The sequence below is a fragment of the Teleopsis dalmanni genome, chromosome 1, assembly GCF_002237135.1.
Source record: "Teleopsis dalmanni isolate 2A chromosome 1, ASM223713v2, whole genome shotgun sequence".
In the NCBI taxonomy this organism is placed as follows: domain Eukaryota; kingdom Metazoa; phylum Arthropoda; class Insecta; order Diptera; family Diopsidae; genus Teleopsis; species Teleopsis dalmanni.
Window position 1 is genome coordinate 205,744,066 of NC_051846.1, and position 22,380 is coordinate 205,766,445.

General features: G+C 30.5%; 2 protein-coding genes across 2 annotated transcripts in view; one reads left to right on the forward strand and one right to left on the reverse strand.

The window, feature by feature from the left end:
- Positions 1-22,380, forward strand: part of LOC119671504 (mucin-5AC-like) — a 531,335-nt gene that overhangs the window by 28,875 nt on the left and 480,080 nt on the right. The gene's annotated exons all lie outside the window — the stretch shown is intronic.
- Positions 20,450-22,184, reverse strand: LOC119671520 (cytosol aminopeptidase-like). Its single transcript, XM_038082196.1, has 6 exons — positions 22,023-22,184; positions 21,460-21,965; positions 21,181-21,400; positions 20,873-21,122; positions 20,743-20,816; positions 20,450-20,681 (listed from the first exon to the last, which is right to left on the reverse strand). Exons 1-6 carry the CDS (start codon positions 22,023-22,025, stop codon positions 20,508-20,510), a joined length of 1,227 nt encoding a protein of 408 aa, XP_037938124.1. The 5' UTR covers positions 22,026-22,184; the 3' UTR covers positions 20,450-20,507.

A 22,380-nucleotide genomic window follows, 5' to 3' on the forward strand; every position in this document is an offset into this window, starting at 1 on the left:
TGAAAACAATAATACTCATAGCAGAAGAACCATGACAGTACCGTTGGAATGTATTATTAACAACAACCAATAGTGAGGGAAAATAATAACAGCAAAAACAATTACCAGACAATACGTGATATTATCTGCACATTAGATACATGAGATTCTTGAGGAATGTGTGCGAATGTTAGTTTTCTTGCTGGTTTTACACTTAATTTACTCATTTAACCTAAGAACTCGTTTTTTTACCTAAGAACTGATATTATTGCTTTAACTCTTATTTTCGGGTGTGCAATCACATCACATCACTGAAATCCGCTGCGAAAGAAGCCAACTGCTAAGTTCAGTTCAGATACATTTTATGTGAAAGTTGTTGTCTGTGAGTTTGCTGGTAACGTGACGTTTTATCTTAAAAGCTTATCATGTTGAAATTCATTTAAGTGAAATGAATCCTTTGTACTTGCAGAACTTGCAGAAGTTAAGTTTACGAAAAGAAAGTTGAGTTCATATGAAATATAATTTTGTATATTTTTGGCTATTTTATTTAATACTTCAAGGTTGAATCTTTAACTGCGTTATTATTGTTAATTATCAAGGTCAATTTGTTGCCTATATCAGTATGAATATTGCTATGTGATACGCTCATAGATAGAATAATACAATATAAGCCACTTCATTATAATATTCTCACAAAATGAGACTAACGAAATAGTTAAACACTTAAAGGTCATTGGAAACTGAGAAGATTGTGTCTTGTATATTAACGAGGTATTAATAAAGTGAAATATTTGCAAAAATTGACATTGACCTCATATCTGAAATTACTTATAATAGATATAATAACATTATTACTTTGTTGATATATTCGTATATTATATATAATGTATAATATTTGATTTTTATTTGAATGCGTAATAATTTGACTATTCATTTACTGCAATTCAACAAACATAATTGGCATTGCAAATTTATGAAAAAAGTTTATATTCGATTTGATATTTATATATAATTTCTGCAGGATATAATTTCTTGCAGTCTCAAAAAATTAATTACGAATAATTAAATACAACAATTATTTTCAAGACCACTGATGATGGGTATTTGGCAATACTCAAAACAGCTATATGGTCAGCCAAAAATTCAATTAATTAAAAATAATATAAAATGAATTTTTGTTGTTGTAGTTCACTACTGCTCGAAAAACCACTTCATATAATAAATATTTATATTTTTACCTTAAATTTAAAAAAAAAAAGAATATATAGACATTACAAATTTTGATTTAACCTCCAAAAATCATAAACACGTTTACAGTTCATATCTGTTTAAAGTGAATATATGAATATAAAAGTACTTTTAAAATTATTTAAATGATACATTTGTATCAGAATTATAAAGGGTTTTGTAAATGTATATTATTTTTAGTAATAAGACATATGTTGGTCTCTCCTCTTGACTTTCATACCACCAGCACAATTCCTCTGGTGTTAATCTTAGCAAGAGCATCAAATATCTTTTACAATACTTCGATAAAGTGGAATCTGTCCTTCTATCATTACTCTTCATAACCGTGTTTAACATGACCCCGTTCATAGAGTATCTATCTATTAACCTTTTACTAGACGAGTTTTTTCATTCAAAATTTAGATTACTTAACATTTTTAACCAGCTTCTAAAAAAGATTGATAACTGTTCGTTATGTCACGAAAAAAGGAGAGTTGAATTTTTACACAGATGACTTAAAACTTAACTAAAGAATTGGTTTTGGAGTCTTAACAAAAGACTGAAAACTTTAACTGTCTGTCTATATACCATCATACTTTAGTAACTACTTTTGATTCTATCTATCAAACAAATAGCTCTTTATTTCAACAGACCCACTGTTACCAAACAACTAAAACTACTTAGATAGTTAGACAGCCATCAAATCAATGAACTCGATGTTATAAAGATTAAATGTTACTCAGAGCTGCGTGGCAGTTCGATTTCAGAATATGAATCTGCGATATTACCATATTGATAAAAATTACTAAGCGCTAATCTTACTGAGTATAGACAGAAGCATTGAATACCTATTGGAATACCTATTGGAATACCTATTGCCACTTATACTTCATTTGTCGTTTGTAAGACTAGCTAATAGTGAACGGATGAAAGTACTGTCTGTCATCTAAGTTAAAGTGAATGCAATTTTGTAGAAGAAACCACGAGATTTTTCAGCCTACCAAAAGTGGAGATGTATAAGGTTGGTATAACCGTCTACCGGCTATTTAGATATCTGCAATTTCAACATGAACTCCATGGAAAACCATTAGCGGCCTAAGCACAAAGTTTTTGAAGAAAATTTATCATTAAATTTTGAACTAAATATTGCGATTGTTACTTTGTGTTTATGATACTCATGCTTTCCAAAATATTTACAATTATTCAACAAATTTAAAATAGGAGAAAAATTATATTTATTATCATAATACAGTAATTAAATCAGTGGAATACTCGGAGAGGTGATTAAGGAAACACCTGCCTTATACAATCTACAAAAAATAGATTAGAGAAGCATTGCCAAAATATATTTTCTAGCTTCTAGCTTGGCTTCGTTACTGATTAATCTGATAAACATCATGTGTCGTATGAAAGATCCAGATATTTGACATCTTACTTCCTTTGATTTTGATATAACAGTGTAAGAAAATATCTCTTCAAAATAATGTCAGAAAGTTGCTTATTATATTATGTATATTTTTATAGTTAATTTGCTTAAATACCACACAATATTATTAAGGAGGTGCGCTGATGCACAAGAATATCATATTTTTGAAAACAAAAAAAAAAAGATATATTAAAGACCAACAGGGAATTTTAAATGGTTAGCAAATAATAGAAATAAAAATTCGCTATTGACAGGTATTTGATTCCCGTGCCGGCTTGTGCAGAACACGGTTTATGTGTACGAAAGTAAGAACTTGGAAAACCATCAAAGCACAAATATATTGAATTACAAAGAAGAGGGAAGGCAGTGACGCAGTTTGCATTCTAAAACGTCAACTGCAAGCAAAAATAAAATTAAAGCTGTCTTATGCAAATGATGAGCAAATTTGATATGCAAGCAAAACATTTTCAACGCCGATTCTCTATTTGTTACAGGCTATTTTTATATTTACATCGTCTTCCTACGAAGGCCCACGCAAATGCTTTGTCTTGTAAACTTCATGTTTTCGTTTTTCATTAAAAAAAAAAAATTATTATTTATATATTCTGACTTAAGCATTTGTCACAATAAATGGAGCTTAGGAATTTTATGCTTTGACGTCTTCCCTAAAATATTAAGTTAAAACGTATATGGCTTGAGAAGTTTCGTGCTACACTGCGTATACGTAATTTTATTATTTTCTACTCTGTTTGATTTTAGTTGGTATTTACGAAATTTCATACCAAGGCAATACAAGAGATTTACGCCATCAATGGAAATTTATTAAATTTATTAAATTTACTTCAAAGGATTTAAAATTGATTGGTAAATCACTTGATTTATGTTGCGTAGTGTATTTCTTTTCATAAACAACCAAAAATGAATATTTTTACACTAACATTGTGTGTATGTTTCAAAACTGTCAGATTTTGAAGATTTAATAAATTTAATATGAAGTAAAGTAACAGTGAATAATATTCACTTTCAGTTAAGAGTTCTTTGACATATCATAATCTTCATATATTGTATGTTTACTTGCAAAAGTGTAGTGATAAACATATTTTACAGTACAGTTGTTGACAATATAATAACAAAAGATAATATTTCTTCCATATTCCATTACTGCGCAACATAGTCAAGCATAATAATTTCTCATTTCTATGCATTATTCAGAAATATGAAGAAAAAGTGTGTACGTTACTCAAGTCAAAGGAAGATGTCCACGCCATAGATGTGCATGTCACTGAATCCAAGAAATTAAATGTGATACTTTATTTGGCTTGGGCATTAGCAACAAAGCTTTTCTGCAAAGAATTAACCAAACTAAAAAAATGTGTTCCATAGCCAACGCCGAATCAAAAAATAAATTTTACTAAAATAAATTGAGAGGAAAAAAAAAATTGAAAAATAATGCAAAAACCGATAATGTACCACAAAGATTTGGACATTTTGGTGAAAGCAATTTTTCTGTTCCCAAAAAACATAAAAGACAACAGGAAAAATTACTTTTGACAAACAAAGAGAAAGTTTACTTATTACCAGCAAAAAATGATACACGCATTAGGAACAACAAACTGAGGACACTGAACTTTGCGCCGAGGTTCAATGAAATTCTTCACTTTTATGCTAATGAATATGGGATACGAATGGTATGCTTTGTTTTTGTATTCAAAAGAGCCAGCAAATAATTGAACTTCACAAAAATACTAATTAAGGTTACTTATACATATATATATAGTGTACATAGCTGACATATTTATTTGTGGCGTTTTAAATTGGTTTGATACGCAAATGACATGACTTAATTTACAAATTTGTAACTGCCTTCCTACATGACGAAGACGATTTGTAACATAGAGATTAAGGGAATTATATTTATAGTATTTGTCATAAGACTATTGTTTGAATAGGAAACTATGTAACTAACTTTTGAATAAAGACAAACCGTAGCAAATGATATGCTGTTATTATGAATATCAAATTTCTAAACATATGCGAAATAAATGGAAATAAACATATAAGTATTATTACTTACTACCTGTTAGAATATAGAATGGAATAAAAATAAACAGGGTACCGTTCCGTAATGTAGTGCTACGTGCTGCTCTTCGAATGAAAGCCAAAATATTAGCCATTGAGGACCTCCTAATGTCAGAAAGGGAAAATAATTTTCGAACCTGTGACCTCCTCCTGGCCCAAATCAAGGCTGCATAGTCACAGCGAATATGACTGAAAGTCTCGTCTGCTTCTAAACAAAGTCGACAATCTATCTCTTCGGACAGACCCATTTTGTTAAGGTGATAATGCAGTCTATGAAAAGCTATTAAATATCTCGCCAGCAGCCTCAACTCTGTTCTCCTGACGAAGGATACCTTACCGTAACTACGAACCAGCTCTTTAGCCTGACGGTTACCTGAAATGTCGCGCCAGTAGGGACTTCTTTCGGTTAAAAAGCATTTTTCAATTAGAGACCTAGTTCTAGACCAACTTAATTCACAATATAGCTCCGGTTCACAGATTCATAAGATTATCCGCAGACTCATTACCATTGATTCCTGCGTAACCATACGAATGAGCTACTGCCTCAAAGTTAGAAATCTGAATTATCTAGTGCACAAACAGCATACTTGAAATAGATGGGAATCACTCAATTTAAAAACATTTAGTGCTATAAAAAAACTTTCGAAAAAATTTTATAAAGCTTTAAGATATTTTAATTCACAATTTTGATGTAAAAATTATTTTAAGGCGCATTTAATTTTATTTTGTAAATCGTAATAATTTGATTACCCCATTTTAATATTATTAATTTTTTAGAGCATCAAGTTCATTCATATCACCAAATACTTTCCACTCAAAAGTCAAATTTGAAGCCAATTTCAAAGGTCAACGTGCCTTTTAATCCATTGAAAACATCGAAACCCTTTTGGTAAGCAAAGAAAGGAAATCCATTCAGTTTATCAGCTACTAAAGTGTCTCAATGGTTTGCCAATGGTAACGATAGTAACCAGTTGAAATCGAAGCAAACGAATCCACACATGTTGTTAATTTTATATAAAAGCCCTAATTTGATATCCTTTCAATTTATTTATTCCTCTAACATGTGCCTCAGCATATCTTGTTTTTTGTTGTTGTCACAAAAACGGATTATGTAAATTAAATTTTAATGTAGTATTGCCATGTTATATTCTATTTCGGTGATGCTACGTGATGTCTTGAAAAGGGATTAGGTGGGTTTATTTACAAATAAGTGCAATTTGGTGATTGATTAATATACAATTTGCATATGGTACATAGTTCACAGTACTATCGCAATGAAATTCTTTTGCTAGAAGTTTTGATTTTGTAGTTTGCAACACTGTTTCGAATGGCAACCATTTTGACAATCAACAGGGGGTATTCAGTTAGTACGTTTTGCCATTTTAACAAGATTAGATTTATATTAACACACTGTATCAATTAGAATATGAGTCCCTTTGTCGCTTCACTCACGCATGCAGTCAGTGCTCAACTTAACTCATTTACAATAAAATGGTTGCTTTTTTTGGAGATATTATTTCTATATTGATGATACTGTTCTTCTTCTTCTACTTGAGTTAGTGCTATTACGCACTTTTACTCTATAATGGCTGGGGGGCTTATCTCTACCCCACACTAGGCTTTAACTAGGCTAAAAAATCATATCATTTATTTGTCTTTTAGTTGACGACGGACCTTAAATCAGCATATCTCCCTGAGAGTCCAGAAGTGGACTTGAGGATTGTTAGGGCGGGGTTAAGTAGCATATCAACTTTAGTGAATAATTTTAAAGCTCTGTCTTTGATATATTTTTTCACTGAGTCAATCCTAAGATCTCTATGTATGTCCGTTGATCTAATGTACCATGGAATCTTAAACAGTTTTCTTAAAGCCAGGTTTTGAGCTATCTGTAATTGCTTTAAGGTGGTATTTGATACTGTTTCTAATGTTAACAATTTTGACAGTTAACAGATGGTACACTTTATGAAATGGTGGAGTAGTTGATATGTATTTTTTCAAAAATATTCTTAGACGGAATTTTACTGTATGGAGGTCACTATAAATATGTAAGTATTGTTATCAATATATTTGTTCCAGCACACTTTAGAGTAGGTCAATGGTTCATATACTCCCCTTTCTTATATCCATGAATTTAAATTTTAATCTTTTTTACTAGTGACTTAATAAATAATATTTAAATGATTTAAATAGTGAAAAACTATACTAAATTCCTTATAATTATTTAAGCATTTCTTTATTTAAGTATATATAGATTAATACCTTAAGCAATATTATTCTAAGCCATCATTTCCCAGCATGGCTTGCTATTTTTATATTAATCCTGCTTTATTTGCGGTACCACAAATATTATTGTTACATATCTGTTAACAACGTGTACATATAATATTTTAATATTGAAATATTATTCTTATATACTTTTTAATAAAAAAAAAATTTGAATTTCCACAATAATAAAATGATTTCCAGAACCAAGATTTTTTTATACGAATTTTTAATACACTCAGCAAGTGGGGTTTGACTGTGGATTGCTACTTCTTGGTGAAGCTGCTACTCCTCTACTTGAAGGCATAAGTGAGGATATCCAGTGGTGCTTAAGTGTGCGCCTGTATTACATATTAGCATCATGTGGTGCCATGACAATGACACTGGCACTGGCACTGCACAAGTTCATCTTTCCTTCAAATTTCCTGTCTGTCGCCATTTTCTTGTTTGTTAATGTTGTGGAAAATTTTTATTATAAATGATTTTTGCGCACAAGTAATTTGCATACTTTTTATTCCATTTTTTTTTTTTTTTTGTGATGAGATTAAAGTTTTTTGTACTTACACGGAGCAAAGGTGCTCAACCATATTAGTCGAGCATAAAATTAAATATGTTTGCGGTTTTTATTTTATCCTTAAAAACACAAAAAATTAATATAATAATTTTGTTGTCTTAGAGCAAAAATATGAAAATAAAGTTTTCTGGTTCACTCTGGTTCCATTGAATGCAACCAAAGAAAATGCCTTTCAAAAATGATTTGAGTAGAGTTTTTCTAATTAAACTTAATTTCTTTTTCCAACTAAAAGTGGTATTTTCCTTCTACAGAAATGCACTCACCTTGTCTTTCGTTATTGCCTTTCGCATTTCGTATTTCACATCAAACTCTTGCATAAAGAGGGCAAGGAGATAAATTGTGAAATAGTCAAAGTGTTACTTTATTAATCAACTTGGAAATTAAAATTCTCATTTAAGTTTTCCTGTCGATGACACCAACATCATAACGGGTATCATAATTGAAATGACAGTTGGTCTTGCAGTTGTCTGCTTAGTCAGTTAGTCAATTAGTTCCTGATGAAATTTAAACACGCTACTGCTTTGGTATCTGGCACAAGGACGCAGTAGAATTCTAGAAATGGCTGACAAAAGGAAGAAGAAGTATAAATATAAGTGCAAGTAACAATACAAAAGTTTGTCCTTAAACGAGTGGCCATAGTTCACTACTTCATTAAAATTTTCCTTACAGTCAACAACTGCAGCACATTAAGCGAATACGGATACCAAAGCCATTGTACTCAATAATTAAATTTTGACATTAACATAATTGAGAAAACTAATTGGTTGTGTTCCATATAATGAAAGTTTATTGTATCTTATATGCCTTGACCAAACCTAGTCATTTATTAACAAAAAGGATTTATTATTTTTAACCTTATAGGAATGAGAATATAACTTTTACAATAAAAAGAAAAAATTAAGTAAGTCTAACAAAATTGAAAGTGATTTTTTCAAAGAATAATAAAGTTCGTTTATGTTGAACTTCTGTTTAGCTAAATTAGAATATAATAGAAATTTCCAACGAAGTAACGCATTTGGACGAAAACAGATATTTTATGCTAAGAAGTAGTACTAATTAAAACGTCATATCGTTAAGGTTTGTTAATAGCAGACAAAGATAAAACCTGATCTATCAATCTCTTTCTGAACTAATAGTCCTTTCCATGCCAATTTGTCTCTTAATGATCCTGTTTAAAGTTGGACAATCACAAAGAATATAACCAGAGGTCCCATACTTTCTAAGCTAAGCTATTTTTTCAAACAGATTCATCTCGTTAAAATAGTAAAATAGTCTCTCTATAATGATTAGTCAAATCATCTACAAACAGCTTCAGCTCATTCTTATTAAGGAGAGACGCCTTACTGTAGTTCAGTTGTTTAGATTGAAACAATGAATATAAAAAGTAGGTACATAAATTTTATGTAACTTTAAAAATAACAATAGAATACAAAAAAGTTGTAAAAAGAAATTCGAAAGTAACAACATTATATTGTAGACCGTTGGGACAGCACACCAACCAACACTAAAGTGAAGGCTGACCGAATTAGACTACGAAACGACGTGGACCAATTCTCGGATGTCGTTATTGAGTTGAAGCTAGAGAGGCTTACAGTCGCATACCTACGCCTCTTGTTATTGCAAGCAGGTTATTTGGATTGGGGTTGCCTGTCAAGCCATCAACAACTCAATGGAGTCCTAAGATAGTCATCCTACTGCTTGCCAGTGCTGGACATTGGCACAATATATGCACCACTGTATCCTTCTCTACTAGCCATAGTCTGCCAGTGTCTTTCTCAACAAGAGTTAACTTTTTGAGGTGGAACTTGAAGTTTCCACGTCCAATAATCAATAAGGTGAGCCAGCTTAGAGTGCTCCGCGGATAGTTAAGCACTTTTATCACTTCCCTAGCCAACGGTTTCGGCATCATGAGTAAGTAACAAAATTAAATATAACAAATTTTATATTTGTCACTAAAAATAATGTTCTTTAAATGAATTATAGTGGTAATTGCTAAATTTTTTATAGATAAAAAGAAAGTGATAAAAATAACATCTGTAATTAATTAGAATGTAATAGAAAGCCAAACGAAGCAACAATATGACATGAGATGTAATTATATATATATATAGGGACAAAGCCCAGCATAGGCAGATTAAAAATCTTCTCATGAAAGTAATAGCCCTAAGATTATACTAAGCTTAAAATTTAAACATTTCCAGCTATCGAACAATAATTTTAGGTACATACCAACTAGAGGATGAACACCTTCGGAAACTCCCTCCGAAGGAGTTGGTTCGATTCCTCGAGATACTAAATATCTAAATACAAAGGGGTGCACAATAGATCAAACTGGTCGCAGTGCATAGGGTACTTAGCCTAACCCGAAAACCCCCAAATACCATTACCATTACCATCGAACAATAAATTATTATTATCATAGATAAGATAATGAACAATAAGATTGTTTACTAAAGATTAAATTAAATTAAATTAAATTGGATTGGATTTAATTAAATGAAAATATCTGAATGCTCTTTTGTGCTCTTGAAACACAATTTTTATTGGAGCTGGTAATAATTCTTCTAAGAAGTTATACTGAAATTAATATATATAAAACGTATTAGTATAAAAGTATGTTTTAAAGGTATTAAAGCATTTAAATTGAATAACATTTTATACATCAACTGATATTTATCAATTGTAATTGTTGCGTTACATCTATAATGCAAGTGTATATTTTATATAAATTTGTTTAAAAAAGAAAATAATTACAACACAAAAATCGCAGACTGCAATTAGCAAGTTTGTTTAAAAATAATTTAATTTTTATTTTACCAATTATCGCATACATTGTGACCGAAAAGTTTCCGGAAATAAATAAATAAAACGCAAAATTCTTAATCTTCATCAATATTTATTTTATCTCCTTCAAAAAATATGCTCCATTAGAAGCGATACACAAATGCCAACGTTTCTTCCAATCATCAAAACATTTTATAGGCGCTTTCCGGTATGGCTTTGAGTTCCCTCTGCGAATTCTGTTTTACGTCTTCTATGGATTCAAAACGCGTTCCTCTGAGTGGTAATTTGAGGTTGGGAAACAGGAAAAAGTCACACGGTGCAAGATCAGGTGAATACGGTGGCTGTTCGATGGTATTTATTGAATGTTTGGCCTTAAAATCGTTGATAATGTTGAACAAATTGAGGTGAATCGGAACAAGCCGGGCGTTGACACGTCGCATACACAAATTGTCCACCAAAATCAAACGAGCCATCTCACGACCGATGCCTAGCTCTCGTGCTATCTCTCTAACACTCACATGAGGATTTTTGAACACGATTTCCTTTGCCTTTTCAATGTTTTCGTCGGTGGTAGAGGTCGAAGGTCGTCCAGAACGCGGCATGTCTTCGACGGTCGTACGACAGTCCTGAAAGGCTTTGTACCACTCATAAACTTGAGTTTTCGATAAAACTGATTCCCCATAAGCCTTTTGTAGCATTCGCAACGATTCTGCACACGAAATTTCGTTCGAAAAACAAAATTTGATGCAAACTCTTTGTTCAATATTTTTTTCCATTGTTTTTTTCGCAACGCACTACTGAGGTGAACTGGTTTCAACAGCTGCCGTAAACGAACTGTCTGACAGATCGCGCTCATTTTTGGCATAGTAATTAAGGACAGTGCTGCCAAACTACATAAACTTAAAATATCGAAAAATATACAGCGCGCGAATTTTAAATGAGAATTTCCGAAAGCTTTTCGGTCACAATGTATAATTATATAAATAATAAAATGACGCATATCTGCCTCTATGCCGCCCTGCTACCCACTTGGTTATGACAGCAAGACGGTCGACCAATGTTGTAATTGCACTCCACAAAGTGCATTGCAGTGAATCACTGCAATGCATTTTAAAGCTGGAAAATGGCTTAATGCGCTTATGAGTGTTGTAATTAAAAATTATTTGAAATATGCAAAATTATGGAACTGCTCGCTGACAGTTGAGATACTAAACTGCACAGAACAATCTGAAATCTGTTTAGTATGCAATTGAAATAGTAAAAACAGTTTGAACAAGTTTTTAATTGGAACGCGAAAAAATTGTCATAATTGACATTTGAGATTATAAATTATTTATTCGTTGAGTTAATTTATGTTAATGTTTTAATTCTTTACAAGGCAAATGGCAATAAAATTATGAGCAATTCTTAGAACTGAAGTTTTTTAATCGTATCTATTCTGAATGCAGCAAATCTGTTGGGTTTTTAAGTCTGAGGAGTGTCATATATACATTACATGAAGTTCGCTAGCTTAATTCAAGGCTTGCTAAGTATCTGAGATATTTTATATCATAAATTCTAAGTTTGCAGTGATGAAATATAAAGTATGGAATAACATTATGAGATGTTGATAAATGAAATAATTTTTTTTTATTTATTGTTAATATAGTTATACATTTTTTCGAGTGTTATTTAAGGTAAATAGTTTATACAGTTAGTTTTAAGATGACAGCAAGAGTATCTACAAATATCTTTTAAACTGTATAGTTTTTTTAATAAAATATAATAGAAATAGAAATAGAAAATAGCTTAGAAAATATGAGTCAACGAGATTTTTATAAAAAAATAATAGTGTAAAAATATAGTGTAAAAATGTATTTATTTCAGACGGCATGACGGGAAAAGTGTTACGGGATCAAATGCAGATTCCAGATCACTGATAGCTGCACAGAAAAATAATAAAAATGATTCCTTTCAGGCTTGATGATAGAAAGTTTGAAATGAATATATACAGTAGCTATCTAGCACACGTCAATCTTATTTTCTATTTTTATTTGTAATCACATTGCATCTTGATCTCTTCATTGATGCAAATATTGAATGGGTTTAGTTTTTATAACACAACTAAGTTTATATAATATTTGCTGATAAAAAAAAGTATCTACTAAGTTATACAGTGTAGAGGCTCGCGTCGCTTAATTTGAGACCAGCTTATTAAAGATTTAAATATTGCCAAATCCATATTCACACAAATATTTAAACAGTAATCAAAGTATTGTCCTCTTGGACATGAAGTTCTCTTAGAGATTCTTGGTGGACTGCTGTAACATGTTACAGTAACTAGGAAGCAAAAACAGATACATGCACTGATGGGAAGCTGGTCACATTAAATTCGATGACAATAAGTCCATTGTCAAATATAAATCATTCGACTATATCAACCATTCGAACTTGATCATCGTTGTAAAATAAGTTGTTGATGCGACACTACAGTTAATCACTAAGCGAAAGATATGCTTTGAATCTGCAACTATGGTAAAGCGTCCCCCATCAGTAGAACGAAGCTGAGGCTATTAAGAATTTGTCTAATGAATATCCATAGCCTGTATTGTCTTAACAATGTTGTATGAGCCAGCAGTATTGCTAACTTGAATGTAAGTATATAAACTGTGTATATAGTACTTTGAACTTACATCAATGAAGTCAGTATACGTATAAGTCAGTATTCCTGCCTACGTAGAAGCAGATGAGTTATATATTCTGTGTTTGCCCGAGTTTAATTAAGACCAGAATAAAAATAATACATCAGATTTCTCTAAAATGGGATTTCACTAAGAAAACTGCATGTTGATTCCGATTGTAAGCACATAATTTATATTCTGTATGATTTTTTGGTTTTAATAATGATTAGGAAGAGAATAATAGACTAGATGCATTTATTATTGCCTGATGTTAGGAAACCGTCGTTAAGTATTATTTTGGCTTTTATTAATTTTTGAATCGTTAAATCATGTGTCTCTTCTGTTAAAGTCAGTTATAGCATAAAAGATGTACGGAAAAACCCACTGCTTCGCTTTAATGGAAACCAGAATCCCATTACTATATATCCGTGTTTATTTAAAATTGTTAATGTATGTCTGAAACTGGAAACTATAGTTTAATAAATCTGTTGAATTTTTATTTTATTTGTATTATATTAAAAAAAATTTGATTTGATCTATTAGTATATACTTTCTATTTAATGATACTTAAGTAAATCGCATTTATGTTAAATTTTGTTAGGCGAATTACACGTTTTCAGCTTTTGTTTGCGATTGATATCACTCTATTAAAATGAGAATTAAGCTCATTTTAAATGTTTTGTTATTTAAAAACCAACAATTAAGTCAGTTTATTCATAATGAAATTCAAAGAAATAATTATTTTCGTTTACATATATCTAATATCTGCATAAATTGTTGACAACTGACAACTGCAATACTCCTTAAAGCCAGCTCTGCATGGCATGACTGCACTTTATTCGAAACAACAATCCTAACATTTCAGTTTTGAAGCATAAAATTAAAGTGGAAAATTTTGTTATGAACTTGCAACAAATCTAGTTTAATCGCAATTCCGGCAAAGCGTGTTAGTTCATGTTGCATAATTGACTACCCTTCATATGCGGGGGGATACATACGCCTGAGGGATATATAGGAATTTGATTGCCTGTGCAATGTTTCGAGGAAAGTGAGGTCAATGGCATTTACGTGCCGTTCTACATACTTCTACGTGCCTTACTACAATAATGACAGGGCGAGAAGTATTAATAAAATGCTTTACACATAGGCTGCACTGAAGGAATAGGAGCTATGGTATGTTATATCTATATGTGTACTATACATTTATGGATAAACCCACATATTTCCCATCAACATTTATAGCTATCGATTTAACATGTTGATGGTGGAAAAAAAAAATCCAAATATTTACTTAGAAGTTGTTTTATGTTCGGAAATTGATAAAAGATTAATTTAGCGCCTGTTGGTAACACATAATAAATTCCTAGGTTCTGGTAATAAAATTTTTGCACACATTATTAAGAATTGCTAAAGTAAATAAAATAAAACCATCGAATAATGTAAATAAACTACATTTTCCTTATGTTTAAGTAGTTTTCTTTGCAATAAAACCACATGATAGTTGTATAGAAATCAATTAAATAGTATTGCTACTTAAGACAGTAGTTTGGCAAGACATCACGACGTATGAGTGACATTAATACTAATACCGTTTGCGAAATTGGGTCATGCTGATGTTTATAGTTATTTTTATTAATACAAATGTGCAGACATTTTTATTACGAGAAGCTATTTAATTACTATAGATAGTCATAGTATAATAGGAAAAGTGAAATTTCTTATAACAGAAAATAAGTGTATCTTGCATCAAAACATTTCACCATGGTAGGTTACAGCAGTCCAAAACTAAATTAAACTTTGAAATACTTTCATATTTATATTTTAAATTAACACTGGTATCAAAATTTAATTTTCATTTAAAACTTTTCTCATAAAAACCATGGCAGACACAACCTCAGAGAGTTTCATGAATATTCAAACAAGAAAATAGCCAGACCCTTTTCGCGAATATGAACTTTTAACAAAATTCTAACGAAATTCTGTTGAAATACTTAGATACCCTAAAAAAAATTTGAATAAAATAAAAAACGAGGGGAACAGATTTTTTACATCATTTTTGCCTTTTTACCGCCCTCACTCTGAAATGTTATTATCTGCTATTTTAATTTTAATCGGTTTTTGCTTAAAATGATTTTCATAAGTAAACGAAAAAGGTTAATTTAAGCCGCTTTGAGCCTTAAAAGAACTGAAAATAAATATTTTACTAAATAAAAGTTATTTTTCCGTACTCCTCTTTAACCTTGAAAAGTATTAATGGTAGGGAGAAAGGTACATTATGACCTATAAGATACAATGAATTTAGGTTTATTTTTTAAATTTCATTTATACAAATTTTATTAAAAATTTATTTTATTTTATTGTATTTATTTTATTTCAAAAATATAATATAATCTTTATATATAGACCGCTTTAAAGTGTTTTGAAGTGACTGCCTACTTTCAGCAAAATATTTTTTTACTTATGTTTCCTATTAAGAAGTACATACTTCCTTTGTCTCTCCTTCTCATTTCTTCGGACAACTCAATATTTTGTACCTTGGAATAGTTCGTGTTATGCAAACTAGTGACAAACATTTTAATTTCGAATCCAAAGTCGACATCTGCTGCCAGAAATCATTAAGTTTCCACAAATCACAGGCCCACATTGGACATCGCCTAATTTCTTTTTAATTATAGCTGCTGTGCTTTACTTAACTTAATTTTGTTAGTCACAAATGACAGCTAACATTTCAATTAATCCACTAATTCACTAATTTCTTAAGTTATTTTTATTTTGAACGACCTGCTCACAGCTGAAGTAGTTTACTTTGCGGTGCTAGGACAAGCTCCTTCCTGTGCAGCAGGTCATTAGTGGTAGTTTGCTCAATATGTTATGCGCCTCAAACAAGGCCCAAAATACAAGGCACAAGTAACAACACAAATATTTATTTGTTTATTGACTGCCTTCAGAGAAAACAACTTGTCCTCGCATATATAATTTGTGGATATTTTGGTATTTGGTGGACTTTCTGTATTTGTAGCTATAAATGCTGAAGTTTGTGGTATGCAGCGTGTTGCGTGTGGCATAGTTTGGATTTTCCCTACTGGCTACTGGTACTTATTACCTACTCCTTACAAATTAATTCTTATCTGCCTTGCTGGATATTATCATTAGTGGAGGGGAGAGTCTATTTTTAAATGTTTCCTCATGTCGAATAACTAAAAATGGCAGCTGTTGTTAATGATTATAAAGGAAAATGACATTCTACTGAATTAATTACGAAGAAAAATAGTTTACAATATGGCGTCTTAATTTAATTAAGTATAAAATACATTCATTTTTAAACACATTGAGAAATAATATCACAGGTTTTCTATAATTAGTTGTAAATATTGTAAAGTATTTAAACAAACTTTTCGTAAGCAAAAAGGGTTTTAAAAACATTTAATTTTATAAAATGTTGTAGTTAAAAATCTTGTTTGCTTAAATTACCTCATTTGCAATCTGTTTATATAGTAATTAGTAAATCTTTTGAAAGAACACCAATCAGAAAAAATTGGTCTTTATTGAATATGATCAATTGTCATAAACTTATTCTATGTTAAAAGTATCCGGGATTAGTAAACAGGACACAAAACAACCATCAAAACAATTGTACAAAGCACGGCCCGCGGATAACGGTTGTGCAACCCGAGACATATTTTTAATCTACCACAATTACGCACATTTTCTTTTGGTGTACGGGAAAAACTGCATTATTTTATTTTTATGGTATACCAAAACAATAATTTTAAATTAATAAATTAATAAAATTAAATTTAACATTATAACCGTATTTTTATTTTTTCAAAAACAACTATGAATGTATATGATTGCTTCTGTGGCCCTCCAATCTCTAAAATGATTTGTATTGGCTTGCGATCACATCTGACCTGGACAGCCCTGGTATAAATCATCAATTTATTTTGTTCAAAAAAAGCATATCTATTTCGTAAACTGATTAAAGTATATCCTTCCATTTAATTTTTTCAGTGAACATTTTTTTATCAAAGAAAAAATCTTTTATCTTTTCAATTGACTTGAAATGCCTTCCTTGAACTGATATTTTTTTAATTAGAGCCAATACCTAGTAACTTTAGTGCTTGATGAAACTTTCTCAAGTATCTGCTTCCAAAAATTCTTACACAATGATTGCTTTATTCCACTGCAAGACACTCAAAAATATGATTGCAAAAACTGATGATATTAACATACTAGCTAGCAGATTGCGATAAAATCTTATATGGAAATACGGTATTATCACTGCTATCAACTTTAAAGATAAAAATAATGAAGGTGTCACACAATTGCGTTTTTAGACTATAACATCTTAAATAGTTCTTAGAGAAAGTCTTATATGATTCTCAAATCTGTAATCTATTCATTTCTCTCAAAGACCAGGTATTATTCCGTAGACTCTCAGTTAGATGGATTTACAAATTTACCGCTTTACAAAAGGTATTTTAAGGTCCTGATGAATATCGTTCGATATGCACCATGGAATTTTGACAAAAGTTCTTAATACACTAGACCATTTCCTTTCTTAAAAAGCTCTTTTTCTTTGATCAGATGCTTTCAGTCAGATATTATATGTTATATTAACAATATAATGTATCTATATACTTAGTTTAAGGTACCAGTAAAGTTGTTCTTAGATGTTGAAGCTAAGAGTAGAGGACAAAACAATATATTTTATTAAATTAAGTAAAACAAATATAGCAACATGTTAGTTAATTATACAGTACTATAGTCTGTACTATATAATTAACATAAATACTATAATTTTCCACACATACCACAAAAGCAATCTACTTTATATTATTAATGTTATCTAAAGCTTTTTAAATTTTGTACGTAGAGTTTTCTCGATTCAAATTAAAGATAAATACAATATACTTATTAGCAATAAATTGCATTACTAATTAAAATAGTAGTTTTAGTTATTAATTAGTGAATGTACAAAGTTCAAGCAGTTTTGAATATTAATGAACACAATAATATTAATATTGACTAAATAACTAATTAATATATATTTTAAATTTATGTTTGTGAATTTTTCAAACAATAGAAACAATTTAGTTTTTATTTATTATTTTAAAGTATTCAACTTTTTAATGTTATTTTATTTTTCGATTTTATATTAATGCAACTACAAAATATATTCTGTTTGATTTCAGATAGAAAATATGTATTTATTATTCACACACATTCTCTTCGAATGTAATAAATAATCAATTCAATTCATCAAACAATTTGGAAAAATTTTTATGAAAATAATTAGGAATAATAAATTAACCAAATTAAAAATATATCTTTGATTTTTTATATACGCCAAAATCGCACTCATCTGAAGTATGTGAAAAAACAGATGCTTTTCAGTAATAATTGTGTATAATAATTGATAAAAAAATATGGTTTTAAGTAATTGCTTAAGTATTGTGGCATTTCAAACAAAAGTGTTTTTAAACAAAAAAAACAACAACAAAGAAATAGAGATTTTAAAGAATTTTTTAATAAACTTTAATGAGCAATGCATTTTGATTCTTTAAATTAATTTTATTCATTTGGAAAATAAGTTTCTTTTCATTATTGTATGTTAGGCATATTATGTTTCAATGCTACAATCTAGAGGACACAACCAAAGAGGAAAGTGTCCATTTTTATAATCGCAAGTGAAGTAAAAATTAACTGCTAACCAGACAGCAAAACAGAACGTCCTCAGAAGGATGTTAAGATATGGGCCTTTATTGGCAAGTAGCGGACTTGCTCAATGGTGGACACACAATCTTCAAAAGGGGCAATAATTCAATTATCCTTTAGCCTTATGCCAAAACTATTGTTGTATTATGTAGTATGTAAAATAATTCAATTTCTCATTTTCATAAAACAATGTAAATCATTGAAATTTATATTAGTTTTAAGAAAAAAAAGTTGTTTTAATTATCATGTAAATTCAAATTATTTATTATTATAAACTGATTAATCCGAAGTGTGTAATAAATAAATTATTAAATGCATTAAATAATTTATTTCGCAACGATGACCACTCATTGACATAGTTCACTGCCACATTGCATAAATAATCCAAAAATACAACGCATGAATTTCCGCTGAAACCGGAAACTATCACCGCCATTTTAAAAATCAAGGCAATTAATGTCAGAACCACCGCTTTTGTGTTCATTACTGCTCCGCATATAATGTAATTTTAATATTTAATTTAATTAATTTTTCATATTTTCAACCTTCGATGTCATTAAAGTGACAAACTAATTAAAATTGTAAAATTTTATTAAAACACAGCATGGAAAATATTTACATAAATACCTTCATTAAAACATAGATTTACCAAGCATAATTTAAAAAATGTGATGAAAGTAATTGGTTTTAGAAAAATAAATTTATTATTATAATAAATTAATAAAAAATATTTTAACCAAATTTTTTTATTTAATTTTAATATAATAAATGTAGGAAATAATTTGTATTTAATAAAAATTAAAGCCAAATCTTTAGTAGCCTTAGAATGCCTTCAATTCTTGGTGTTAGCCTGACATAAAAAAATCGCTGGAAAATATGTGCTGTATATAATTACTTTATGTCCTGCTCACGAAAATGTCAGTTAGAAATACTTAGAGCAGAAATAGGATACTCGAAACGCTATGTAAATCTTTAAACCCTAATATAACTACAGAAACTGAAGAATAATTACACTCTTTAAACAACAGTTAGATATCAAAGGATCTTAAACTTATCAGGTGAGATCTAACTAGAAAATTTGAAAAAAGATGCTCCAAAGAATCAGGTATGAATTATATGGATTCTGTTATATGTTGATATTGAAGGTAATGAAAAAGCAAGCAAATTTGCCAGGATATTTGCTTATACACTAAGCACTGTAGCCTAGGAAAGGAACGCATTTTTTCCTAGGCCACAAAAATAAACTATAATGCATAAAATTATCGAATTTATGACACTCTAAATCTCTAATCATGTCCTTCAAACAAAATACAAGAACTATTTCAACTTAACGAAGAGAAATTAAGAAATCTAATATGAATTCTAATAGAGTATTATAGGTTATACTACACTCATATAAATTGAAAATCATCTCTAATAGTATCAGGAGGTTATACAATAAGGAAGCAAAGCCGCAAAGAATGTACTGTGAATATGCGTATTGGGAGTGGGATTTGAGGTTGCACATACCTACAAATTTTTTTATATGTTATCCCTTGTTATACTGCAGGCTGTAGCACTGACTGTTCTGTTTCAAATGCCCGGTAAAATCAAAAAACTGCTATTATGTGTTGAGAAAGTAGGGCTAAGTAAAGTAAAAACATAGACATTACGTCCATGTGCTTTGAATATTTTATTAAATATCTCGAATAACATAAAAACAAAAAGTCGTGTTTTTTAATCCAATTTTATTATTGGAATTTATTAAAAATATATAATAGATAAAGTAAAATTGTATCTATAAACATCTGTAATTTTTTCACATTGTTTTTTGTTTATCTGGACAAGCCATTTGATATAAGAATTGTATAAGCGTGCGCGTTGGACGACCGGTCATACGATCTTTTCGCAGATAAGGTATCACACCAAAACGTGATAACATGCCCACGCCCCTTATATCTAAATGAGCCCAGTCTACGCATGGCACTAGCTCCTAAATCATCAAAAAAATATTTATTAATGTTAAAATTGATTAATTGTTTTACTTAACTTACATTTAATATAGCAGCTGCCAGACAGCCTGACGCAGGCCCACTACCATTATTGCTTATATCAAAACTAACATGCTCTATAAAACAAATAACTTTTAAAATGTTGTCTTTTCTTTAATATATTTAATTTTACCGGTTACAAGTTTTTTATAAAAACGCCATAACGGAAATCGCCACATTCTGTCACCAGTTAGAGAGCCAGCTTTTTGAAATTGCTTCCAAATATAATGAGAATTAGAGAATATAGCCGTAGCGCCACCCCCTAATGTCTTCTGAACGCCATAACTGAGTGTGGCAACATCAATTACTAAGCGCGGCTTGTATTGACTTTGCCCATAAAGCATTGGATCAGCCATAACGACAACTCCAGCTTTATCTACATCCTTTTAATTAAGACATTTAAGAAATATACTAAAACCTTTAATATAATTAAGACATTACCCGTACGGCCATAGTTTTTCTATTCAGCAGCGTCACAATGTCGCCAGGTTTTACTGACATGCCTGACGGCATATTTTCACATAATGGAATTATTGCACTAATATTTATGGGTAAAGAAAGTGCTGCAGCTGCACGCATTGTTGCTAATACAACAGCTGCACCAGCCATTGAACCTCGATATTCGTCCATACCATTCGGATGACGTAGATTTATTCCTCCACTGAAAGCATAAATTATAGTTAGCAATTTTTGGTTTACTTTTATTTGCCTTTAACTTACCTATTAAAAGTTATTCCTTTACCAAGTAGCATAATTGGTTTATCATCTGGTGAAGTGCCACAGTATTGAATTTCTAACATCACCGGAGGTTCACATGAACCCTTTGCTATCATTAAAAATGAATTAATTTGCTGCTGTTCAAGCCAATCCATTGTGCGTATCTCAACAGATGCACCACAAGGACATAACGCATCAACCGCTGATTGCGCGAAGGTGGTAGGAGTCATTTGGTTAGCTGGTGTGTCACTCAAGCGTCGAGCTAGATTTTGTGCCTCTGATTTAAATAAGCCTCGCGTCCAAGCATCCACGTCAGGTGAATCATAAAGTTCTAACTTTGGTAAGCCTTCTCTGTCTTTTTTATTTCTATATTCTTGATATCGCCATATACCTAAAGATGCACCTTCAGCAGCTTGCTCGGGATATTCCATAGAGTCAATATGAACTTCTGTCATATCCAATGCTTGTAAACGTCGTGCTCCAATGCCTGCAGCAACACGCACATTCTCCTACAATAATACTATTTAAATAATTCAGTTGATGTGGTTCATGTATTTTGATCTCACCATTCCTTCGTCTATAAATTCTAATTCATTAAAACCGATATCTTCACGGCCGCAACCGACAACAATTGCAGAACGATATTCTGGATCAATATTATTAAAAATTTTATATCTGCCTACCTTTCCAGACAGATTATATCTGTTTTAAAATTACAAGAATTGTGTTTCAATATATATTATAAAAATGTGGTCTTAGGGAATTCTAATTATTGTGGTGATCATTCGGATAAATATATAATTAATATTATCATAAGATTGATTTGTAAGGCTTTTATATGAGTATCTATAGTTTAGAATAAAATGTAAGTGAAAGTAATGATAAAACTTGAACATCACGATAACTTGGATACGATCCCTATGG